This window comes from Emydura macquarii, unplaced genomic scaffold (genome assembly GCF_026122565.2).
Source record: "Emydura macquarii macquarii isolate MOO-44397 ecotype Brisbane River unplaced genomic scaffold, CSIRO-AGI_Emac_v2 contig_2207, whole genome shotgun sequence".
Taxonomy (NCBI): domain Eukaryota; kingdom Metazoa; phylum Chordata; order Testudines; family Chelidae; genus Emydura; species Emydura macquarii.
The window spans coordinates 3,466,125-3,487,405 of NW_027132344.1; the positions used below are offsets into that span (position 1 = coordinate 3,466,125).

General features: G+C 42.4%; 1 protein-coding gene across 4 annotated transcripts in view; it reads right to left on the reverse strand.

The window, feature by feature from the left end:
* Positions 1 to 21,281, reverse strand: part of MGAT4A (alpha-1,3-mannosyl-glycoprotein 4-beta-N-acetylglucosaminyltransferase A) — a 117,347-nt gene that overhangs the window by 21,724 nt on the left and 74,342 nt on the right. For 3 of the 4 annotated variants that reach the window (XM_067559996.1, XM_067559997.1, XM_067559998.1), the window contains exons 6-12: positions 13,582 to 13,628; positions 12,810 to 12,923; positions 12,074 to 12,149; positions 9,915 to 10,029; positions 4,059 to 4,189; positions 1,981 to 2,088; positions 1,371 to 1,564 (exon numbers count right to left, since the gene is read on the reverse strand). In XM_067559996.1, the coding sequence (XP_067416097.1) occupies positions 1,371 to 1,564; positions 1,981 to 2,088; positions 4,059 to 4,189; positions 9,915 to 10,029; positions 12,074 to 12,149; positions 12,810 to 12,923; positions 13,582 to 13,628 (785 nt within the window). Of the gene's footprint in view, positions 1 to 20; positions 573 to 1,370; positions 1,565 to 1,980; positions 2,089 to 4,058; positions 4,190 to 9,914; positions 10,030 to 12,073; positions 12,150 to 12,809; positions 12,924 to 13,581; positions 13,629 to 21,281 lie in introns of those variants that run through there. The other variant, XM_067559999.1, reaches the window with a different exon arrangement.

The window sequence follows — 21,281 nt, forward strand, 5'->3', positions numbered from 1 at the left end:
GTACAGAGTTTCCTGCATGCCACCTCCTTCCTTCAGGATGTGCTGGGAACTGCACTACCAGGAACCCTCCAGCTCCCCTTTCCTCTCCCCACCGACAGTGTCGTCTATCTGGGAGCTGGGCTCTGCAAAGTCCAGCAGACCCTAGTGGTGGCCAGCAGCTCTGCAGCACCAATTTTGCAGGGAAAAAAGAAATTCTGAGAAAATTTTATATTGCGCAATGGTGCAGAATTCCCCCAGTAGTAATCCTAACAAAACAACAAGTACCTACACAAAATAAAAATTAACTAGTTCCAGCCCCCTGTTCATATCCTACAAAAATATTCTCTTTTTTCTAAAAATGGATAAGTAAAAAAAAAACAAAACAAAACAAAAAAACAATATTGTTCATTTCAATGAAATTTTGAAACAGAAACTTTGAAGTTGATCAATAACTTACCACTACATGTACATTCTCAAGGTGAAAGGTGTCCATTTCATTTACTGCCACAGGTAAAAGATACTGACTTTTATATGATAAGGTCTGATGTAAGTACCCCCTTAAGGTACATTCCATTCACGCCAAACAACTATGTCTGAAGAAAAAACTTTTCTAAGCAACTGGAGTAATTTTTAAATCTCTCACCTCTCAAATTTCACAGGTCAGAATTATGTGGAACAAGAATTACAACGTGGGGAAAATACTGAACTCAATGAATCTGAGATCTTTAAGTTGTGTTAGAACTTATAAGGATATCCTAAATAAAAAACTTATTTCGTAAGTCTTGGGCTAGTGTACAAGGAAGACAGGGTGAAAAGAAAATAAGCAAACAAAAAAGACTCCAATATAACTAAAGAGAGAGGACAGTGGCAACCTAGCAAAACTAAAATTACTCCCTTAGTCCCTTAAAAAATAAAAGCAAAAGTATTTCCTTGCCTTATCTGGCCTAGAGGTTAAAAAAAAAGAAGAAGTTAGTTTTATTCCTCTGTGTGACTGTAGCAAATCAAATTCAAGCACAGCTGCAGATAAATACCCCTCCTTCCCTAAGTTTGAGTAAGATACAGGGCTTGAAGACAAGTCACTTTTAACTGACTGGAACAGACTCAATTTAGCAGTCTTTTTAACTGCCTGGCGGACTCCGGCTATGGTGTTATATGTCCAGAGGAAGTTACAAAAATAGATTTTACAGCAAAATATACTAAATAAAATACAGTCAACTACAGAGAACAAAGTTGACTGAAGCAATTTTTAAACTGAATTTCAAAGTATCCATTTAATTTGATAACTTATATGAAATTATTTTTTCATAATGTTTTAATTTATTATTTCCTCAATTCTATTCTCAAGCATAAGCCTCTTTAGTTGTGAGACCAAAAGACAAGTGATTACTAACCTTTCTACATTGACTGGTTTGTCAAATTTAAATAGGATATAATCCCCAGCAATTGGTGTAACAGCCCAGAAAAAATCCTCCCCCATGTAGGTTTTTTCCAGTGTATGTCCTTGGTAGACTTTTAATGATGTAGAAACTTCTGCGGGTGGGTTCACATGAATTTTATGTAGTAATGGTTTCAGGAAGTCTTTATCCTAATTGAAAGAAAGACAAACATGCTATTAAGCTGGTCAGGAAGTCTCTTTTCCTTAGTGGGTAATTTTGCTAGTACTTAAATACAAATGGAAAATAAAGGGCAACTAATGTATTATCCATTTTCTCCACAGGACATCTCAGACCTTGTATTGATGAATTAAAAGGTTACAGTGTTACAGATAAAAGGTTAGAGATTAAAAATGAGAGAATATATACAGGAGTCATATAAAAGTATGAACAGAGCTAGGCATTCTTCTATTCTATGATAGACAGCTTTAATCAGGCTTAATTGCAATCAGATTATAATATTATTACTTGAAAATGCAAGACTATAGCAAAAAGTTAATTTTCTCATTTGATGAAAAATGATTTATCAATCCTAATTCGGAAGGGAAGGCAAGTTTTAGCTACTAACCGTGAGTTTCTGGATCTTTCCTGCTAGGGAGGAGTGCAAGCCAACATGTTGGAAAAGGGAAGGCCTGAAGCGTATCCGGAGATTAGATTTCTGTCGATCGCAATGTTTCTCAAAATAAAATCAAGAAAACCTCACATTAGCAAAGATAATAAAGAAAGATCAGTGAGTTTTTATTGAAATTGTATGATAATATATTACTCATGAACTAAAACAATTACAAGAAACCAGAACTAGTTACTTTGTTCCTGATGCTATTTTCTCGCATTGCCTAACAGCACCACTGCTACTCATTCTGGTTGAAATTTACTCCTCTCCTCCTGCAAAAAGTCTGAGTAAATGGCCTCTGTACAGAGGAACTATATGAGAAATTATCTACCAATCTGCAGGTGGGGTGCAGGGCAGGCTGAAACCCCTCACAATGGCTACTCCAGTCAGATAATTTCTGTACAGCCTCTACATGACGATATGTGATCAGTAAGTCTGTATAGTCTCAGATGTAATGCCCTCCTCTCCCACCTTTCCATCCTGTGATAAGACTAGTGGGGCTCTCCTGTTGACCTACCCTATCTAGTAGGTATTGGACCTGACATAAAGCTGCTGAGTAAATTCTGCTCACTCATTGTGGCAAGTGAGGCTTGTTAACTCCACTGGAATATAAGGAAGGTGGAGTTAATGGCATCTGCAAGAAAACACAGAAACACCAACTTGGGCAGAAAACTCAGGTCGAGATTTATGTTGTTTAATTCTTGTTTCTAATATCAACAAAGTCAATTCTCAAGAATGGGATAAATCTGGACAATACTCCGACTACAGGTATTCCGTCCAGAACTATCTGCTTGCATGCCCCATATTCTCCATTTGTACTGGTCTATGTGCCAACTGTGCCATCCACAGAGACCCTTTGTATATTCTCTCAGGAGCTGCCATGCCCAGGAAGCAGAACTGCAGTGGTTCAGCTACACTAGACCCTTTCACCGATGGGTGAATTTTACCCCTCAGGTTTTCATACACAAAAATCTCAGTTAAAAAAAAGCAGTGTGCAAAGTTAGCCTGGAAACACTCTGCAGGCAAACGCAGAATAGCGCCCTGGAGATAAGGCTTTTTTATTATAATATGAATCTCTTGAGGATCCATTGCACTAGCAAAGCAACACTAATAATTACAAAATGCCTTTCTTAAGTGACTAACATAATGAAAAATCCGTAACCTTGAACAGCAAAATTTTGATTGTTTAAAGAACTGCTTAATGTTATTATGGTACAAAAAAAGGAGCCTCCAGTATTTTAAAGATTTGTAGCAATTCTATAATATATGTAAATAGTTTACCAATTTTGGTAAGAAATTTTAAATATTTTTTTCAGGGAACTCCTCAGGTTCTCCCTGCCACACCTTCCAGGCCCCACATTGTAGCCATCATTCTTTTGGTTACTGAAACCTGGATGAAATGGATTAATGGAACTAGTCAATACTGCTTCTTCACTGGAAGGAGGGGTTTCTGCTTGGCTACATGTGGTACTCCCTATAGGGCTATAAGAACTACCTTCACAGGCACTTGGTAGTCTGAAGACAAAGAAACCCGGGCCTTCTGGAGTCAATGGAAAAACTTTCACTGATTTCAAAAGGACCAGGAATTTACTCCGAAACTGTATATCCAATGAATGACTCCTTCACTGAAGTATTGAGCATGACCATTGAACTACTGGGATGAATCTTTCAAAAAGTTAAGTGGACTCAAATATTTTTGCTGTAGAAAGTTAAATAAAGCTAATGAAACTGCTAGTTATTTTAGGACTTCTAGGCACAAAATTTTTTGACCTCTGTTCTCCCCAAATAATGCATTTCTAAGCTTCCCAAATATGAAACATTAAAAAAATCTAAGAAAACCATTTCTTTGTTCTCGGAGGTCTCCGAAACTTTTCTCACAGAGTCAGATCTAACCACAGAGTAAGATTTGCATTGGGATATGAAGGAACCATGAAAAGGATGAGCACATCACATATTAATTTTTAGATTCACAAAAAATAAAGCTTTCTATCAAGAACAAACATTAAAAGCTCCATAACAAAAACTTAACTTACTGCATCTTTTTCAGGGTTGCAGACTTTTACCCAGAGTATATGATCTAAGAGCCAATCAATAGGTTTCTCCTTATAAAACATAAATATGAACTCTACAATAAGAGTGATATCTGGAGATTGGAACATTTTACCTGAAAAGATATTATTCTAAATTAATAACAGTTATTTTGAAACAATTCTTTGGAGATCACAAACCTAGAGATGACATTGTTTGTGGAAAGGCAAGTTGTATTAGCATCTCACAGTTGGAAATCCCAACTGATATCATGAAGGGATATATCAACAAGTTGAACAAAACTATATGAACAGGAAAATGTAACAAAACAACTCCCTGATATTACGGCTCCCAACATATTTAAAATACTCAACTTGCATAATAAAAAGACAACTCAACATAAATACGGAAATTTTCATCAATTCCAAGAACAAAGAACTTTAGATACAAAAGTCAAAATTAAAATAGGACCAAATTTCTGTAAATCATTAGAAATAAGATGTTGAAGATTATTTCCCCATATTTAAAATATTAATTGTGTGTTTATATAGAAAAAAGGCAAATGAGTGTGGGATTCAAAAAAGGTATCCAGTGGAAAATTTACTATTACCTATTGTGATCTTCTATTAGTTTATTAGTTCATTAGATTCTCAGTACATTTTAATTCTATTGTAAATTACACTATTCTGACTGCATAGTATTTTGTTGGTCAGTATTAATGTAAAAGATACAATTAAAGAGGAAAAACTTTGTTTTCATTCTTCTCTGAATTACAGGTATTTGAAACATTCATTTAAAATCTTTAGTAAAAGCATCATGTTAAACACAGAGTTAATTACAGCCACAGATCAGAATGTTTCCAAAACCAATTTTATCTCTCAAACACATTCAAAGTTAAACTTTTAAACTATTTTTTTTGTTTATGTTCTGCAAATTAAAGCTCTTTTGCGCCTATTAAAATGGATCCATCAACTGAATCTGTCTGGCAGCTGGTGTTGTTAGAGTCCAAACTCATCCAAATATTTTTAATTTTTTGTTCTCACTATTTTAATTAGAAAAAAATTAACAAAATGAGTGAGATCCTCACCCCTGCTGCATAGCCCCTTCATATCAGGGATCCTAAAAAGCTTTAGACCCAGCCTGAGAGGATTTCCCCAGCATAGGATCTGTGGAATAGTTGTAAGGCTACCCTCAGAGGACTTCCTGACAAGCCCTAGCATAGGACATGTCCAGGACAGGGCTGCAGCACTTAGCACTGCAGAGATTCTGGGTAGCATTGGAGGTCACAGACAGCTGGAGACAGGCTGTCATAGTTTAGACAGGTCCCTAGGGCTGCCTATGATATGCCATGGACTGCCCAGCAGCCCAGAATTGGGAGGGCATCCTCTACCTCAGAACTGATGATTCTGTGCTATGCTTCTTAAGAGGCGAAGAACAGAATTTCACCCTTTATATTTTATTTAGTGAACTGACAACATTTAAAGACTACATATTCAGCACAGCATACAGTGAATGCAACTTCTGTTATGATGCATGGATGGTAGAATTCTACTATTCTTCTGCAGTCAGTCAAAAACCCTCATCAACATGGATAAATTTGTCACTTCTGTGTATGAACAATTTTTTTCCTACCACACTTTAAAAAAAAAAAAAGATTAGATCTATGCATAAATAAGATTTTCATTGGTAAAAGAACACCCAAGACAAATTTTAACAAAAACAAAATACTATTTTTATAAATGAACTTGTAAGGCTTTGAACGGTGTGTGGCTACAGCCACATATCTATTTCAGTTATTGTTTTTCTAAGTTAAAGGTCAGTATGCTAGCTTTTTGATTTTGGAGATCTGAATATAAATCTCATCTCAAGTCACAAATAATGATTTATTTTGCGGCTTCTACACCTTTGTTTCTCCAGATTACCAAAATCATATAACTTGTAGTATGTGCCACATAGAAAGCCAGAAATGGAATAGCAGAGATAAGGCAAGTCAAGAATAAGGATAACTGTGAAGAATTTTGCGCAGTGGATGATTACACTATGTCTACATGTCTCAAGCCAATGCTATTAGTTACACATTTTCATGCACAATAAATTCACTCAACTTAAAAAGAGAATAAATAGCTAAACTGGAATCATTAGACTCCTAATTTACCTCTCTCAATAAAAAAAGACTGTTAAGATGTGGTGTAGTTACGGGTAAATCCTGTTGAAAGCCTATTGGCAATAACATCTGAATTAAATGGTTACAGTATTCAGTAAGTGGAAAATATAGTACATTGGAGAGCAAGAGATACAAAGGAGAGAGAGCACCGGAGACATCAATTAATTAATTTAGTTTAAAATAGTAATTCTTTTCAGAATCCATATAAAGAAAAAACAACAAAACAGGCAAAATCTTTGCCTTCCCATCAGTTTTACTTATGATTTAACCAGAAACTTTATGAAATAACCAACTTGTAATTGATGATGACTTATTTATTATTCCCATCTGATAGGAGTGAGGAGAGAAATGTGTCCTTTTTAAAGATGATCTGTAAGTATACTTTAAAAAGTAACTTCTAGGGTTATATGTTGCATATCCCAAATTGCAAGTGTAAACAGAGGATTCAGAGGATTTTACATTTCTTGTAAAACCATAGAATTTCACACAAAATCTACATTAAGAGAATGATTAGACTGTGAAGCAAATTCCAAAACCCAAGTAAAATCCATAATTAAAGGTTTATCTGCTCAATCCAGAAATTGAGATCGATGGCATTCTAGGTTCCAGGTCAGTCTCTCCAGACAAAGTTTGGGCAAACACAGAGAGTTATAAGGTGTAAAGAAAACTCCTTAGCAGGAGTAACAGAATTGCTTGGCGGGCAGAAAAACTCAAGTAAATGAGCTTGTAGCTCTCAACTCTAGGCTGGTCCTTTTCCTCTTCTCACCCGTGCCCCTTTTGGAGCCAGGAAACTAATAGGAGGTATTTCAGCTGGAAGTAATCCTAACTGTGTGACCCAAGATGAAAAAAGACATTTGTTCTTGTCTGGTTTAAGGACTGGAAAATTTCCTCCTCTCATTTACAGAGATTCCTGTCTCCCCACTGCTTTTGTTGTTTGGGCCCCATCACCTCATTGTCAAATGTAGGGATCACTATCTCCTCCCCTATCTTCCCCTGGTTTGGGGAAAGGTTTCTGGCTAATGTTTCCAACCTAGTGCACATCCATTCTGCTTTTTATACAGTCCTGTTAAGAGTCATATCTCCCACACTTTCTGTGCATGAGAGGAACATATTAAAAACACATTTGATACTTAGCTGACTTCAGGGGAATGCAGGTTCTTTAAATACTGACAAAATTCTGAAATCAACAGTCTAATTTTACATCTATTTTCCCCCCACCATTTTCATACTATGAACTGAGACACCTCCTTTGCAAACAAATATGTGGATACAGAGCTAGGTCTTTAATTTGCAATGTTGGAAGAGAATGAAAACACTTAGGGTTATGTTCCACTAGCCACATTTCAAATTCTTCTTCCTCTCCTGGGCTCAACTTATGATATTTGTATTTGGGATCAGTAATGTTGACTAAGTAATGGAAAAGTGCCGTAGCTTCCCTGAATCAGTTTCCAATTTTGTCATTGTGTGGTTCTAGTTCATTATGGTTAACTACGTCAAACCAGACTGTGACTGTAGTTGTATCAGCTTTCAAAGTGTCAAATCTCTTTGAAAGCTCTTTCAATTGCATTTTTGTCACATATACTTTGAAGAAGTCACTCCTTACTCTCCACCTCATTCAAACTGATGGAAAGAATACTCCTCTTCAGAATGGCTAGTACTATCAAGCAAGCTCTACCTAAAGAGTAGGCAGGGTTTTGTCCAAACAGGAGCTGCTGTGTCCAGGTAGGTGCCTTGTGTGGACACATCGAGATGGGTTTTCAGCAGCGGCTAAAGACAGGAGCTGCATTTGTTGACCTCTCTTCTGTGTACAACACGGTTTGGAGGAAGGGCCTTCTACTGAAGCTCTGTTGAATAATCCCATGCCAGTAAACTATTTGCCTACTGGCTGCAATGACAGGCGATCGCTGTTTCCAGGTCTACCTTGATGGTCAAGTCAACAGGCCTAGAACATTGAACTCTGGCCTCCCACAGGGTTCTGTTCTGGCCCCTATACTCTTTAACCTCTACACAGGAGAAATGCCAAACACAACATGTAGGAAATGTATATATGCAGACAACATTGGTCTGGCAGTACAACACACAAATCTTCAGACTATCAGCCATATGCTCACCAACGACATCTCAGTAATGGCAGACTACTTCCAAAAGTGGAAACTTCGGCCAAATCCCAAAAAACAATGGTCTCTGCCTTCAACTTAGACAACGAGGCCATCAAAACTGAGCTCAAAGTGACATTCTGCGGTGAGTTAGTTAAATATGAAGCCACCCCAAAATATCTAGGAGTGACCCTGGATCGCAGCCTGACCTTCCGACGACACCTCGAGAACACCCGAGACAAGACTAAAATTAGGGTGTCTCATAAGACTGCTGGCGGGAACATCCTGGGGTTCTGGTCCCAGGACACTGTGCACAGTGGTATTAGCCCTAGTCTACTCTGCAATGGAATACCATACACTGGTATGGGCCCAGAGCTCTCACACTAAGCTCCTGGATCCACAACTAAACGGAGTAATGAGGATAATCTCAGGAACATTAATGTCAACTCCAACAGATTGGCTTCCTGTTCTGTCCCATATTCACGCTCCAAAAATACAGAGGGACTCCCAAACATCCAATTTCCTCTCCAATGCAAACCAAAACACCAGAATCCCCCTGCACAGTGGACTGAAGAATCCTCCTAGAACAAGTTTAAAATCTAGGAACCCCCTTTGGACTTGCAGTGGTACTTCGATGGATTTCAATGGTGATAATCAATGGTGTGCAACCTGGGATAGCTCATCAGCCCAAATAAGCACATTATCACTGATCCTACTGAAGAACTGCCAGGCTTTAACCTGCGACAGAAAGAATGGTCCATACTTAACTGCATAAGAACATGGAAGATGTGCCCAGAAACTCTTCCAATGGAAAATGAGAAGTAGCCTGTGATTGTGGACCAGTGCCTCAAACCATGGAACAAATATACTCCTCCTGCCCTAAGCGTTTGTTTAAGGGTAGCCTCACTGACATTCACCGACTTACCCCTGATGCAATGAACTGGATTTCAAACCTGAACATTGATCTATAAACTGATTGTTGCAAATCAAACCAATGCCATATGAAGAAGTTGCATTTATGCAAGTTTTGTGCCTCTCAGTAAAATCCATCATGTAGAAAACAAAGATCACTAAAATTACTTTCATGATATAGTGGTGGTCAACTTGCTAAGATTTTGGACTCTGCATTTTCTGTCTCAACAGTGTTGGATAGAACCCTTCTGCAAAAGAGTAATTTTTATGGCTGCTGACCCTTGGAAATTTGTGACGTTTCTGATGGCCAAAAGACATCAAGGTTAATTTGGGGTGAGTGCGTTTTCTTGATTTTGTCCCTTTGCCTCATATTCAATATTCTTTTAATGTCATTTTTATTTTGCTCACAGTTAGGTATATAATTAGAAATAAGACAAATATTTAAAATTTGATTCTCTATATTTTTTAAAGTAGCTTAATTCTGTCTCAACCATCCATAGGTAACTGCAATTATTATACTGTATAGTTACAGAATATAGTTATAAAAACATAGAACAAAAAGTCAATCCATTTTTATTTTCTGTTCCATTTCCAGTATAAAGAAGGTAGTTTTGAGGTCATAATACTATTAATCAGAAACTCTGTGGTTGAACTTCTTTTCAAACTACTAAACTGGACATTTTTCTTACCAATGAAACCCAGCTGAGAAAATTCTAGAATCATCCAGTCTTCAGAAGAGAGCTGAAGTGCAAAATTTTTTATTGTGCTGAAGTAATTCTGCTTGACAACAATGTCATCTTCAAGCTAGGGGAATCAAACACTCATATTAACACAAAGCAGGAAGAGCAAAGCAAAAGGTACAGCAAGGACAAAACAGTCCTAAAATATATTTCTTATACATATTTATTCATAGATTTCTAGTACACTCACCTCCCTGGTATCTAGGCACCATACACAAGAATTATTTCAGTAGAAGCATGATCACAGTCCACCTATTTGAGGATAATTAATTTGGAGACTCTTTATAGCAAAAATCCAGGGATATATACATCAACTACCTGGGAACATGGAAAAGTGAACTGGGTAGGAAATAGTTTTTAAAAACTTTTCTCTTTACAAGCATATGATACCCAGATAAAGATTCTATTCAGGGTGTACTTAACTGCTGTTAGATTACAAACTAGCAACAATGATCTCTCATCGTTGATCAGAAGGCCGTGGCAATATTAAGTACAGTAGAACCTCAAAGTTATGAACACCTTGGGAATGGAGGTTGTTCGTAACTCTGAACAAAAAGTTTACAATTGAACATTGAGTTAATACAGCTTTGAAACTTTACTATGCAGAAGAAATATGCTGCTTTTAATCATCTTAATTTAAATGAAACAAGCACAAAAACAGTTTCCTTATCTTGTCAATTTTTTTTTAAACTTTCCTTTTTTTAATAGTTTACATTTAACACAGTACTGTACTGTATTTGCTTTTTTGGGGTGTCTCTCTGCTGCTGCCTGATTATGTACTTCCAGTTTCAAATGAGGTATGTGACTGACCGGTCAGTTCATAACTTTGAGGTTCTACTGTACTTTACTACACACCTACTGTAGTAAATGTGCTTGATGTTGCCACTTTCTGGCATATAATAGAACTGCACCAAAAGGAAATCACCATCTTTTAGCTTCTATAATGTTTTATTTGATATTTTCCCCACACATTTCTTAGATGGGAAACTGCAGGTACCTATTTTATTAGCCTTATAATGGTTATTAAAATAACAGTTTGAAAATAGAAGCCATAATCCCATTCCCTCAATAGCAATTGTCTCAGCAAATGTAGAAAGTGATCATCATGGAAAATAGGCATACAAATGTGTACATAACTCAAAGTAGCATGATCTCCATTTTGGAATTGTGCTTATGAAGCAAACACTGGCATGAATAAACACAGTTTTTAAAACATTTCAAACATTCCAGAGTGGTGAGTTTTGGACCCTGGTCCCAAAATTACCCACTTCCGCATAGAGTTGTTGCCCATATTGGATGCGCTGAATACTAGTACCTATGCATGTTTCCTCCTATTACATGTGCTGTTTGTATGCCCTGTGTATAGATATAAGTTCCATGCTTTGATCAGGTGGTTTTATATGTCAGCAGGGGGCAGTGGTAGCAGCAAATGCTGCTTGAAGAAAACATGCTGCTGTTTCTTCTAATAGCAGCTTGAGCCCTAAATGTATCTGAGAGTGAGGAGGAGAAGAAGGTGGGGGGCTTCTACCTGAGAGCAGGAATAAAAGGTGAAATCTGTTGAGGCTACATTAAAGTTAATTTTAATTTTTAAAACTGTTACTGCTCTTGCTTACCACAATCTTAACTTTTAGTTAAAAGCAGTGAATCTAGCAACACATTTAAAGCATCTGTACTGAATACACAGTCACATTAGCTTACAGATTAAAGGACAGAGAAACTGCACCTGGCCTCTTCAAAACCTGTTAAAAACAATGCAGCATCTAGTTCTACTTCCATCAACAACTATTCTATTGTTTCTTTAAATCTAGAGGCTCCACTCCTACCCTTTCTTTGGCACATGGAAAAACCAGAAACTAAGTAGTCCGTGTTCTTTCATGTTTTTTGCCACATCAGCATAAAACACTTAAACATATAGAAACAACTGGGTTTCCAGTTTAGACAGCGTATGTAATTCAACATATACACATTCACTAATACTATCATTACAATAATTGCAATTGCCCTCCAAATACATAATCATTCTATTTATATTCTATTTAAGTTTTTATAATGTGTCCATCACCACGGTATCTGTGAATAGCTTTACACATCAAAGAACAGCGATTTACCTGAATATAATAAATGCCCTTTTTCTGGGCATACATCATAAGAAAACAGTAGTCCAAGTTTTGCTTTGTTCGCCATCTGAAATTATATGTTTAAAAAAAAGTCAAGGAATTATAAAATAAGAATGATTTCACAATACATAATGAATTGCATTACAAAGGATGACAAGTTATTACATATTATTTGAATGTCGGAACAATTATATCTGGCATTATTTCTTCAGGAAATCCTCTGTCTAAAAAACAGAACAATGCTCCCCCTATATATTGTAACACCGAAAGGGGAATGGCCCAACTGAATATGACCTTGTGCAGCTATTTGAACTTTCTCTAAAAATATATTGCGTATTTCAAATGGTAACTAAACAATAAATACTATTGGGTTTCATACGCCATTTTATTCCTGATAGCATGAATGAATATAGAAAACAAAAACAGATAACCTACATGATGTTATGCAACAAAAATCTTACACTGTTATATTCTGAACTCCCACTGCACCTGCCCAGAATTTAACATTAAACAAAACCCATAATGCTTAACATTTAGGCTTCAATCCTTAATTAAAAACCATGCAGGCAGAGCTTCACATGGATGCAGGGCTTCACCTGTGCAGTTTTCTTTGCAGAATTAGAGCCTTAGTTTCCACATAATTTCAAGAATATACAAAAAATGTTTCCAGAATTCAAACTCATTCTGGCATTACATAAACAGGAAAGGTCTGAGGGAAAAATCTTACCTGACTCTTTCTTTTGAGTCTCCAAATGTCTCTTTTAAATTTGTCAAGTCAGGATAGTAAGTCGCAGGAGGGGATATAATTTCCACCAAGCCAGAATTGATTTCCATAGAAAATCTACCAGAAACATCAAGTGAGTTATTTTAAGTGCAGTGGGACTATATTTATTTATTTATTATTGGTGCAGCTACTGTGTCTGACATAATACATATTTGTAATCATCTGGAACAAATGCATACTGTTATCTTCACTATACATCAGAATGAGGGCTCATCTAACTTTTATGATATGTAGGATTTATGTCTGGTAAAATGACAGTCAATATTTTGTTGACAGCATAATATGGCAGTAGAATTTCTTAAACAAGCAATGTAAAACAAAACTAGTATAAAAGGTTATTTTCCTATTTTCCATCCTCTCACTCTAATCTACTAAATTAACTAGAATACAATGTACATTTTTAAAATACTTGTGCTTTCCCTTCCACAGCTCAGTTTGAACATACACTGCAAGGGACAGTATGAATGCAGATGTCAGAGAATCCATTTATGTCATGCCAACCCAATCCATTTATGTCACGCCAAATTCACTTAATACCACTTACTGTTTTACAGTTTAACCTACTTAATTACTTTCCCTTGGTTTGTTTTCATGTGCTTCTTATTTTTTTCTAAAATCAAAACAACCCTTAGCAGAAAAAAGGAGGAAACCAAAACATTTCCATCACACCACAGTTTTGTTAAGAAAACAAAGCAAAACAAACCCCACAACTTACTCTTTCTCCAAGCTTGCTACAACACTGTGTACATAGTCAAGATCTGTCTGGAAAAAGAAAAAAGAGCAGTTTTGAAGCTATGCTTTTCCCCCTTTAAAAAGAAAAGATTATTTAAATGGTATATTTCACAACCATAATTTTAGAACACGTGTTCAAACGATATGGGAAAATGCTGGTGCCAGAACAGATGATTTTGGGGTCCTCTTAGCCTTCCTTTAACTTTGGAACCAGGGGTGTGGTGCCCAGTCATCAGAGCATTTGCCTAAAACAAATGTCTCTGTTCCCGTCTGGATCTGGAGATATCCTCCAAAGCTACCCTCATTGATTGCTCCAAGAGGTGTAGTTTGACCTTCACACCCCGGATTTCTGGGCGCAGGACAAAAAGAGCAACAGATAGCATACTTGCTGCGTATGTGCACTTCCTTCCCCAAGATAGAATAGGCATCTACTGTGTTAATCTACAATGGGCATTAGTACACTGAAGGAAAGACAGGATTTGAGCCCAGTAAATTTTAAATCCACCAGAGCTAGTGGCTGGCGTAAAGCTCCTCACTCTGCTGTACAGGGGGATGTCCAGGAGGGTCTCCCCCGTCTCCCCCGTCTGTCCTAACTGCTTCTTTTCTTTTTCTTTTTGGTGGGGGTGAAAAAGTGAGGGGAGAAAGCCCAACAAAAGTCAAATGAAATTAAGTGAAAGGAGAACTGAAGAAGACATTTCTTCACCAGAGAAGAGTTACAGAAATCAGAAGTGAGTTGAGTCACAGGCCAAGTTCTGTCTCACTACCAGGGGCAGTAAGAGGGAATTGAGGGAGGGCCAAGGCTCCTCTGTCCTTTATTCCCTTGTACGGGTGCATGAAGCGGCACAGGGCATACACATGGCCCCACCAGACACTGATAGACAAAAGATTCCAAGCTTACATCCATGTAGTGCATGCAACATACTCTGGGATCCAAAGTGATGCATACCTGAAGGATTACTAGTTTTAAGAAAAATATTTACAGATAAACAAGTTTTTTGCAAATAGACAACTGGAAGTCAACAGATAATTTCTCTTGGAAATACAGACATTAAAACTATCATATCTATTAAGATCCAAATTAACATGCTTAAGTGCTTTACTGAATAGGGATGCCTTCCAGAATTGGGGTCTAAATTTTATGAGACACAAATTTCTACCAGCCACTTCTTCTTAAGTTTTGTTTAAATGATGTTGCAAAAATAACTTAAAGTTACAAGTCATTTAAATTAAATCCTGACCTTCTACAAAGTAAAGGTCACCAACATTCTAAACCTGACATATTATACAACCTATTCTTCTGTATATGTGTAGCCATTCTGGGAAAAGTAAGCCTTTGAATTTCTAAATCAAAGCTAAAAAAATCAGTCTTTGTTACAGCTATTAATCGAATACTTTGAGGAACTGATTACCAATTTTCAAAGGAATTGGTTTCTAGCCTTTAACAAATCAAAACAGACTCCAGTGGTTCATCAGAATGCTTTATTTACAGCCTCTTACTGCTTATTCTTACAAATGATGGAAACAAACGGATAATTTATATTCTTCTTTTGATGTGCCCATAACTCAGATTAGCATTTAAAATGAGCTATGTGCAATGAAAGGAGAATCTGCCCCAATAATTTCTATGGCAATATTAGTCCTGTTTGATTAGGGATACTATCCTTTGATCTTCATCACCTTTCCATGTAAGAAAGACTATATTTCATATAAAAGCAGGTTATTATAATGCCTAACAGAACTTGAATTCCATAGGATTAAGTTTCCTCCTGAAAATATTCTGAAAGAATACTTTATGTGAACATGCCTTATATCAAAAACATACAACTTTGAGGTGGTCTTCTCTGTTCTCAAACTAAATCAGGTTGAGTCTGGCTAGTAGTTGTATGGAAGACCTAATACAGGAAAGAACATTGCTAGTTCAGCAGACAGCACATAAAAACAGCCACACTGGGTCAGACCAATAGTGCATCTAGACCAGTATCCTATGTTCCAACAGTGGCCAGTGCCAGGTGCTTCAGAGGGAATGAATAGAACAGGTAACCATCAAGCAATCCATCCCATCAGCCATTCCCAGCCTCTGGCAAACAGCAATCCCTGCCTATCCTGGCTAATAGCTATTGATGGACCAATCCTCCATGAACTTACCTAGTTCTTTTTTGAACCCCATTATAGTCTTGGCCTTCACAACATCCTCTGGCAAGGAGTTACACAGGTTGACTGCGCAATGTGTGAAGAAATACTTCCTATTGTTCATTTTAAACCTGCTGCCTATTAATTTCATTTGGTGACCCCTAGTTTTTGTGTTATGAGAAAACAGGGTTACTTACCAGTAACTGTTGTTCTTCGAGATGTGTTGCTCATATCCATTCCATTATAGGTGTGTGCGCGCCCCGTGCACAGATTCCCGGAATTTTTTTCCCCTTAGCAAGCCCCGTAGAGCCGGCTCAGGCGCCCCCTGGAGTACCGCGCTCATGCCATGGTACATAGGGCGCTGCTGACCCCGCGAACCCTCAGTCCCTTCTTTCTGCTGACTGCGACAGTGGGGACGGAGGGTGGGTGTGGAATGGACATGAGCAACACATCTCGAAGAACAACAGTTACTGGTAAGTAACCCTGTTTTCTCTCTTTGAGTGATTGTTCATATCCATTCCATTATAGGTGATTAAATAGCCATACCTTCGAGGTGGGTAGGAGTCAGCGTTGAGCTGCCCTCGCCAGCACGGCTCTGCTGAATCCTGCGTCCTCTCTCGCCTGCTGCACAATGGCGTAGTGGGACGTGAAGGTGTGGACCGATGACCAGGTCGCTGCTCTGCAGATGTCCTGCAGGGGCTCCTCCCAGGAAGGCCACAGATGAGGCCTGGGCTCTGGTTGAGTGCGCTGTCACAGCTCCTGGAAGCAGCACCTTCGCCCGCTCATAAGAGGTTCTGATGCAGGCGGTGATCCAGGTGGAGATGCGCTGGGTGGAGACAGGTGAGCCCTTCATCCGGTCCGCCACTGCCACGAACAGCTGAATCGATTTCTGGAACGGCCTGGTCCGCTCGATGTAGTAGTCCAGGGCTCGTCTGACATCCAGGGAGTGCCATCTCCGCTCCTCCTCCGAACCGTGCGGTTTAGGAAAAAACACGGGGAGGAAGATATCCTGTTATAATGAAACTGAGACATCACCTTAGGCAGGAAGGCCGGGTGGGGTCTCAGTCAGATCTTATCTTTGTAGAAGACCATGTAGGGGGGCTCCGAGGTCAAAGCTCTTATCTCGGAGACCCTCCTAGCCGATGTAATGGCCACTAGGAAGGATACCTTCCAAGAGAGGACAAGCAGTGGGCATGTAGCCATGGGCTCGAAGGGTGGTCCTGTCAGCATGGTGAGGACCAGGTTTAAGAAACAGGGAGGCACCGGGTCGCGGACCTGAGGATATAGTCTCTCCACCCCCTTGAGGAACCTAGCTGACATGGGGTGTGAAAATAAGGATCTGCCCTCCATCGGCTGGTGGAAGGCCGAGATGGCCGCCAGGTGCACCGTAAGAGAGGCCAGAGCTAAGCCCTGAAGCTTCAAGTGAAGGAGGTACTCCAAAATTGCCTATATTGGCGAGGAGCTCGGTGGGATGCCCCGGGACTGAGCCCAACAGGTAAAATGCTTCCACTTGGCTCAGTACACCAGCTGGGTGGAAGGTTTCCTGCTGCTAAGCAGGACCTGCTGTACTTGCATGGAGCAGGCTCTCTCTCCCTCCGTCAGCCACAGTCTCCAAGCTGTCAGGTGGAGGGAGTCCAGGTCCGGGTGGAGGAGGCAACCCTGGTCCTGGGAGAGCAGGTCGAAACGCCTGGGGAGCGGCAGGGGCGTGGCTATGGACAGGTCCAGAAATATGCTGAACCAGTGCTGTCTCGGCCAAGCTGGGGCGATCAGTATGACCTCCGCCTTGTCTCTCTTGAGCTTCAAGAGGACTCTGAGCAGCAACGGAATGGGGGGAAATGCATACATGAGGGTCCCTGTCCAGTCTATAAGGAACACGTCGGAGATGGAGCATGGCTCGCGACCCCGGAGCGAGCAGAAACTCGGGCATTTTATGTTCCAAGACGACGCGAACAGGTCCAGTTGGGGAACACCCCACATATGGAAGACAGAAGCTACCACCTCCGGGTGTAGTGACCAGTTGTCTCGGGGAAGGAACGACCTGCTGAGGCGGTCCGCCTCGTTGTTCCTGACCCCCGGGAGGTGAGAGGCAGATATATGAAAATCGTGTCTCACTGCCAAGTCCCAAAGTAGCATGGCCTCCTGGCAGAGAGCCGAGGAGCGCGCTCCCCCTTGCCTGTTCATATAGAACATGGCTGCTGTATTGTCCGTTAGGACCTGTACCATTCTGCCCTTGAGAAACGGGAGGAAAACTTTGCATGCCAGGCGGACTGCTCTGAGTTCCCTGACATTGACGTGGAGGGACATCTCGCCTGGTGACCAGAGCCCCTGGGTGCTCAGGTTGTCGCTGATGTATGCTCCCCACCCCACATCTGAGGCATCCGTGATCAGAGTCACCGATGGTGTTACCTCCCTGAAGGGAACTCCCTTCAACACCTCCCTTGGGTCCTTCCACCAGACTAGGGAAGTTAATATCTGGGTGGGCACCGTGACCACCGTGTTCAAAGGGTGTCTGGCTGGGGCGTACACGGAGGCTAGCCACGTCTGGAGAGGCCTGAGTTTGAGGCGAGGCAGCCTCACCACATACGTACAGGCTGCCATGTGTCCCAACAGCTGGAGGCAATGCCTGGCTGTCGTCGTGGGGGACCTGTGGAGGTCGTCGATTATGGCAGCCATCACCTCGAAGCGAGGCCTTGGGAGGAAGGCTCTGACCTGGGTGGCATCCAGTGTGGCCCCAATGAACTCTATGTGCTGCACCGGGGTGAGAACGGACTTCTGCTCATTGATGAGCAGCCCCAGATTGGTGCATATTGTGCACATGAGCTCTAGGCTGTTCCTGACATGGGCCCTGGACCTGCCCCGGATCAGCCAGTCGTCCAGGTATGGGAATATCTGCACTCCCCTGCGGCGCAGGTGGGCCGCGACTACTGCCATACACTTCGTAAACAGCCTGGGGGTGGATGAAAGGCCAAAGGACAGGGCTGAAAACTGGTAGTGGCCACCAGCTACTACAAATCGTAGAAACCTTCTGTGCCCCGGGAGGATAGAGATGTGAAAATATGCCTCCTTTAAATCGAGGGCAGCATACCAGTCCCCTGGATCTAGGGTAGGAATGATGGAGGCTAGGGAGACCATACGGAATTGGAGGCACCTGATGAACTTGTTCAGACGGCGGAGATCTAGAATGGGCCTCAGGCCCCCCTTGGCCTTGGGGATCAGGAAATACCTCGAGTAAAATCCCCTTCCCCTTTCCTGTGGAGGAACCTCTTCCACCGCTCCTAGTTAAAGGAGGGAGCAGACTTCCTGAGTGAGGAGCTGCTCGTGAGAGGGGTCCCTGAATAGGGACTGGGTAGGGGGGGAGTCGGGAGGGAAGGCCATCAGCTGTAGGGCATAGCCCCTCTGGACTATACCAAGGACCCATTGGTCTGAAGTAATATTTTGCCAGTGGGCATAATGCGGCCTGAGTCTGTGGGCAAAGGGCCGGTTGTGATCCAGGAGGAAAAGAAAAAGGAAGAGTGCCACCCTCGTGCGCACCGTCAAAAGGACTTTTTATTATTTTGGCCCTTATTTGGGCCTTACTGAGGCCCCGCCGAAGAGCCCGAACGGTCACGGCGGTTGGGGCCCCAGAACTGCTCCCGACCCCTCCTGGGTTGAGCGGGTCTGGGGGGCTGCCTTAGGGGAGGCTGAAGTTGCCGTTGAACCTGAGGCCGAGACTGATGCCTCGAGGCCTGTGGGGTGTAGAGCCCGAGGGATCACAGCGTAGCCCTTGAATCTTTCAAGGTATGGAGCTTGTCATCGGTTTTGTCCGAGAAGAGGCCAGCACCATCAAATGGAAGATCTTGTATGGTCTGCTGGACCTCTTGGGACAGCCCTGATGACTGGAGCCACGAAGATCGTCGCATGACTATGGCCGAGGCCATAGCCCTGCTGGCAGCGTCCGCCGCGTCGCTGGTGGAATGCAAGGCCGCTCCTGCCACCGCAGCGCCCTCTTTGATGATGGTGGAGAAGTCAGCCGCTTGATCCTGAGGCAACACTTGTGGCAGGATCTTAGCGAGCCTCTGCAGTGAGGACCAGAGGTTGAGGTTGTACCTCCCAAGGAGCGCCTGGTGGTTCGCGATCCTCAGCTGCAGAGACGCTGTTGAGTAGACTTTGCGGCCGAACAGGTCTAGCTTCTTGGCGTCCTTATTTTTGGGGGTGTTATCCTGGGCCCCGTCTGTCACGCTGGTTTACTGCTTCCATCACTAGCGAGCACGGGACAGGGTGGTTATATAAGTATTCAAACCCCTCGGTGGGCACAAAGTATTTCCTCTTGGCGCCCTTGGAAGTAGGGGGAACCGAGGCGGGGGTTTGCCAGAGAGATTTTGCCAATTTGAGTACCCTCTCGTGTACAGGCAGGGCTACTCTAGATGGGCCTGCCATCCCCGAAACCCCGAAGAGTGGGTCCTCCTCCTCTGAAAGCTCATTAGCTCTAAATTCAGGTTACTTGCTACTCTTTTTAGCATGTTCTGATGAGCTTTGAAGTCGGGCAGTGGTGCCCTACGGTCCCGGGAGGTGACGTCGTCCGGGGATGAGGAGGAGGATTGAGGAAGTGGCCCTGTGGAAGGGCCTTCCTCAGGGTCTGATCCCCCATTGGAGGAATGGCCCTTATCCGGCTGGCTCGTAGGGGGGTGTGGTGGCAGGGCCACTGATGAGTGGACCGAGGCGGTAGCCTGGCCCACTTGTGTACCCCAAGGACCCCAGTATGGCCACTGCCAAGGTCCGTGAGGCCATGCTGGAGCAGGCATCGGTGCTGACTGGGACACCTGGTGCCGGGATCTGGATCCAGAGCTGCTGGATCTCCACTTACTTCCCTTCACAGGGGAGCGGCTCCTGGGGGATGATGATGGTGACCGCCAGTGCCATCGTCTGCAGTGCAGGCATGGAGAGGAGCTGCTGGAGCTGGAATGTCTCCTCCCCTTCGACGTCTTGCGTCGACACTTCCCCCCTTGGGAGCGGGAGCGGTGCCGTCGGTGCCGACGCGAGGAGCGAGACAGCGAGGATCTGGACTGCGAGGAGCCGGAGGTATCGGTGCTGGAGGCGTCGGTGCCGTGGGGCAGTGGGATCCGCACCGGGCTAGGTGCCGGGGATCGAGACTGGTGCCGTGGTGCACCATGCCAAGCTGGGCTCTCCAGGAAGGACTGAGAGGTAGAGCTACAGCCCCTGCGTGAACCTCTAGACCGCCCTCGGTGCCCCGGTGTCGAGGGGCTCGATGACTTGGTGCTGGAGCTGGGAGGGGAGCCCGCACTCTCTACCCTCTTTGACCGTCGGGGGGAGAGACTTGGACTCCTGTCTCCACCAACCACTGGGGCCACCCAGTGCGGGTTTACCCCAAGATGCAGGTCCCCGAGCCCTCGGCCGAGTGGGGGACGGAGGCGTGGGCAGGCCCATGAGGGCGCGTGCCACGGCGAACATCTCTGGCATCGACAGTCCTTGTAGGGGTGCTACCCCACTCCGCGGAGTCGGGGAAGGCTCCCTGCGTGGAGATGCCGGTGCCGGAGTAATCTCCACGGCACGTGG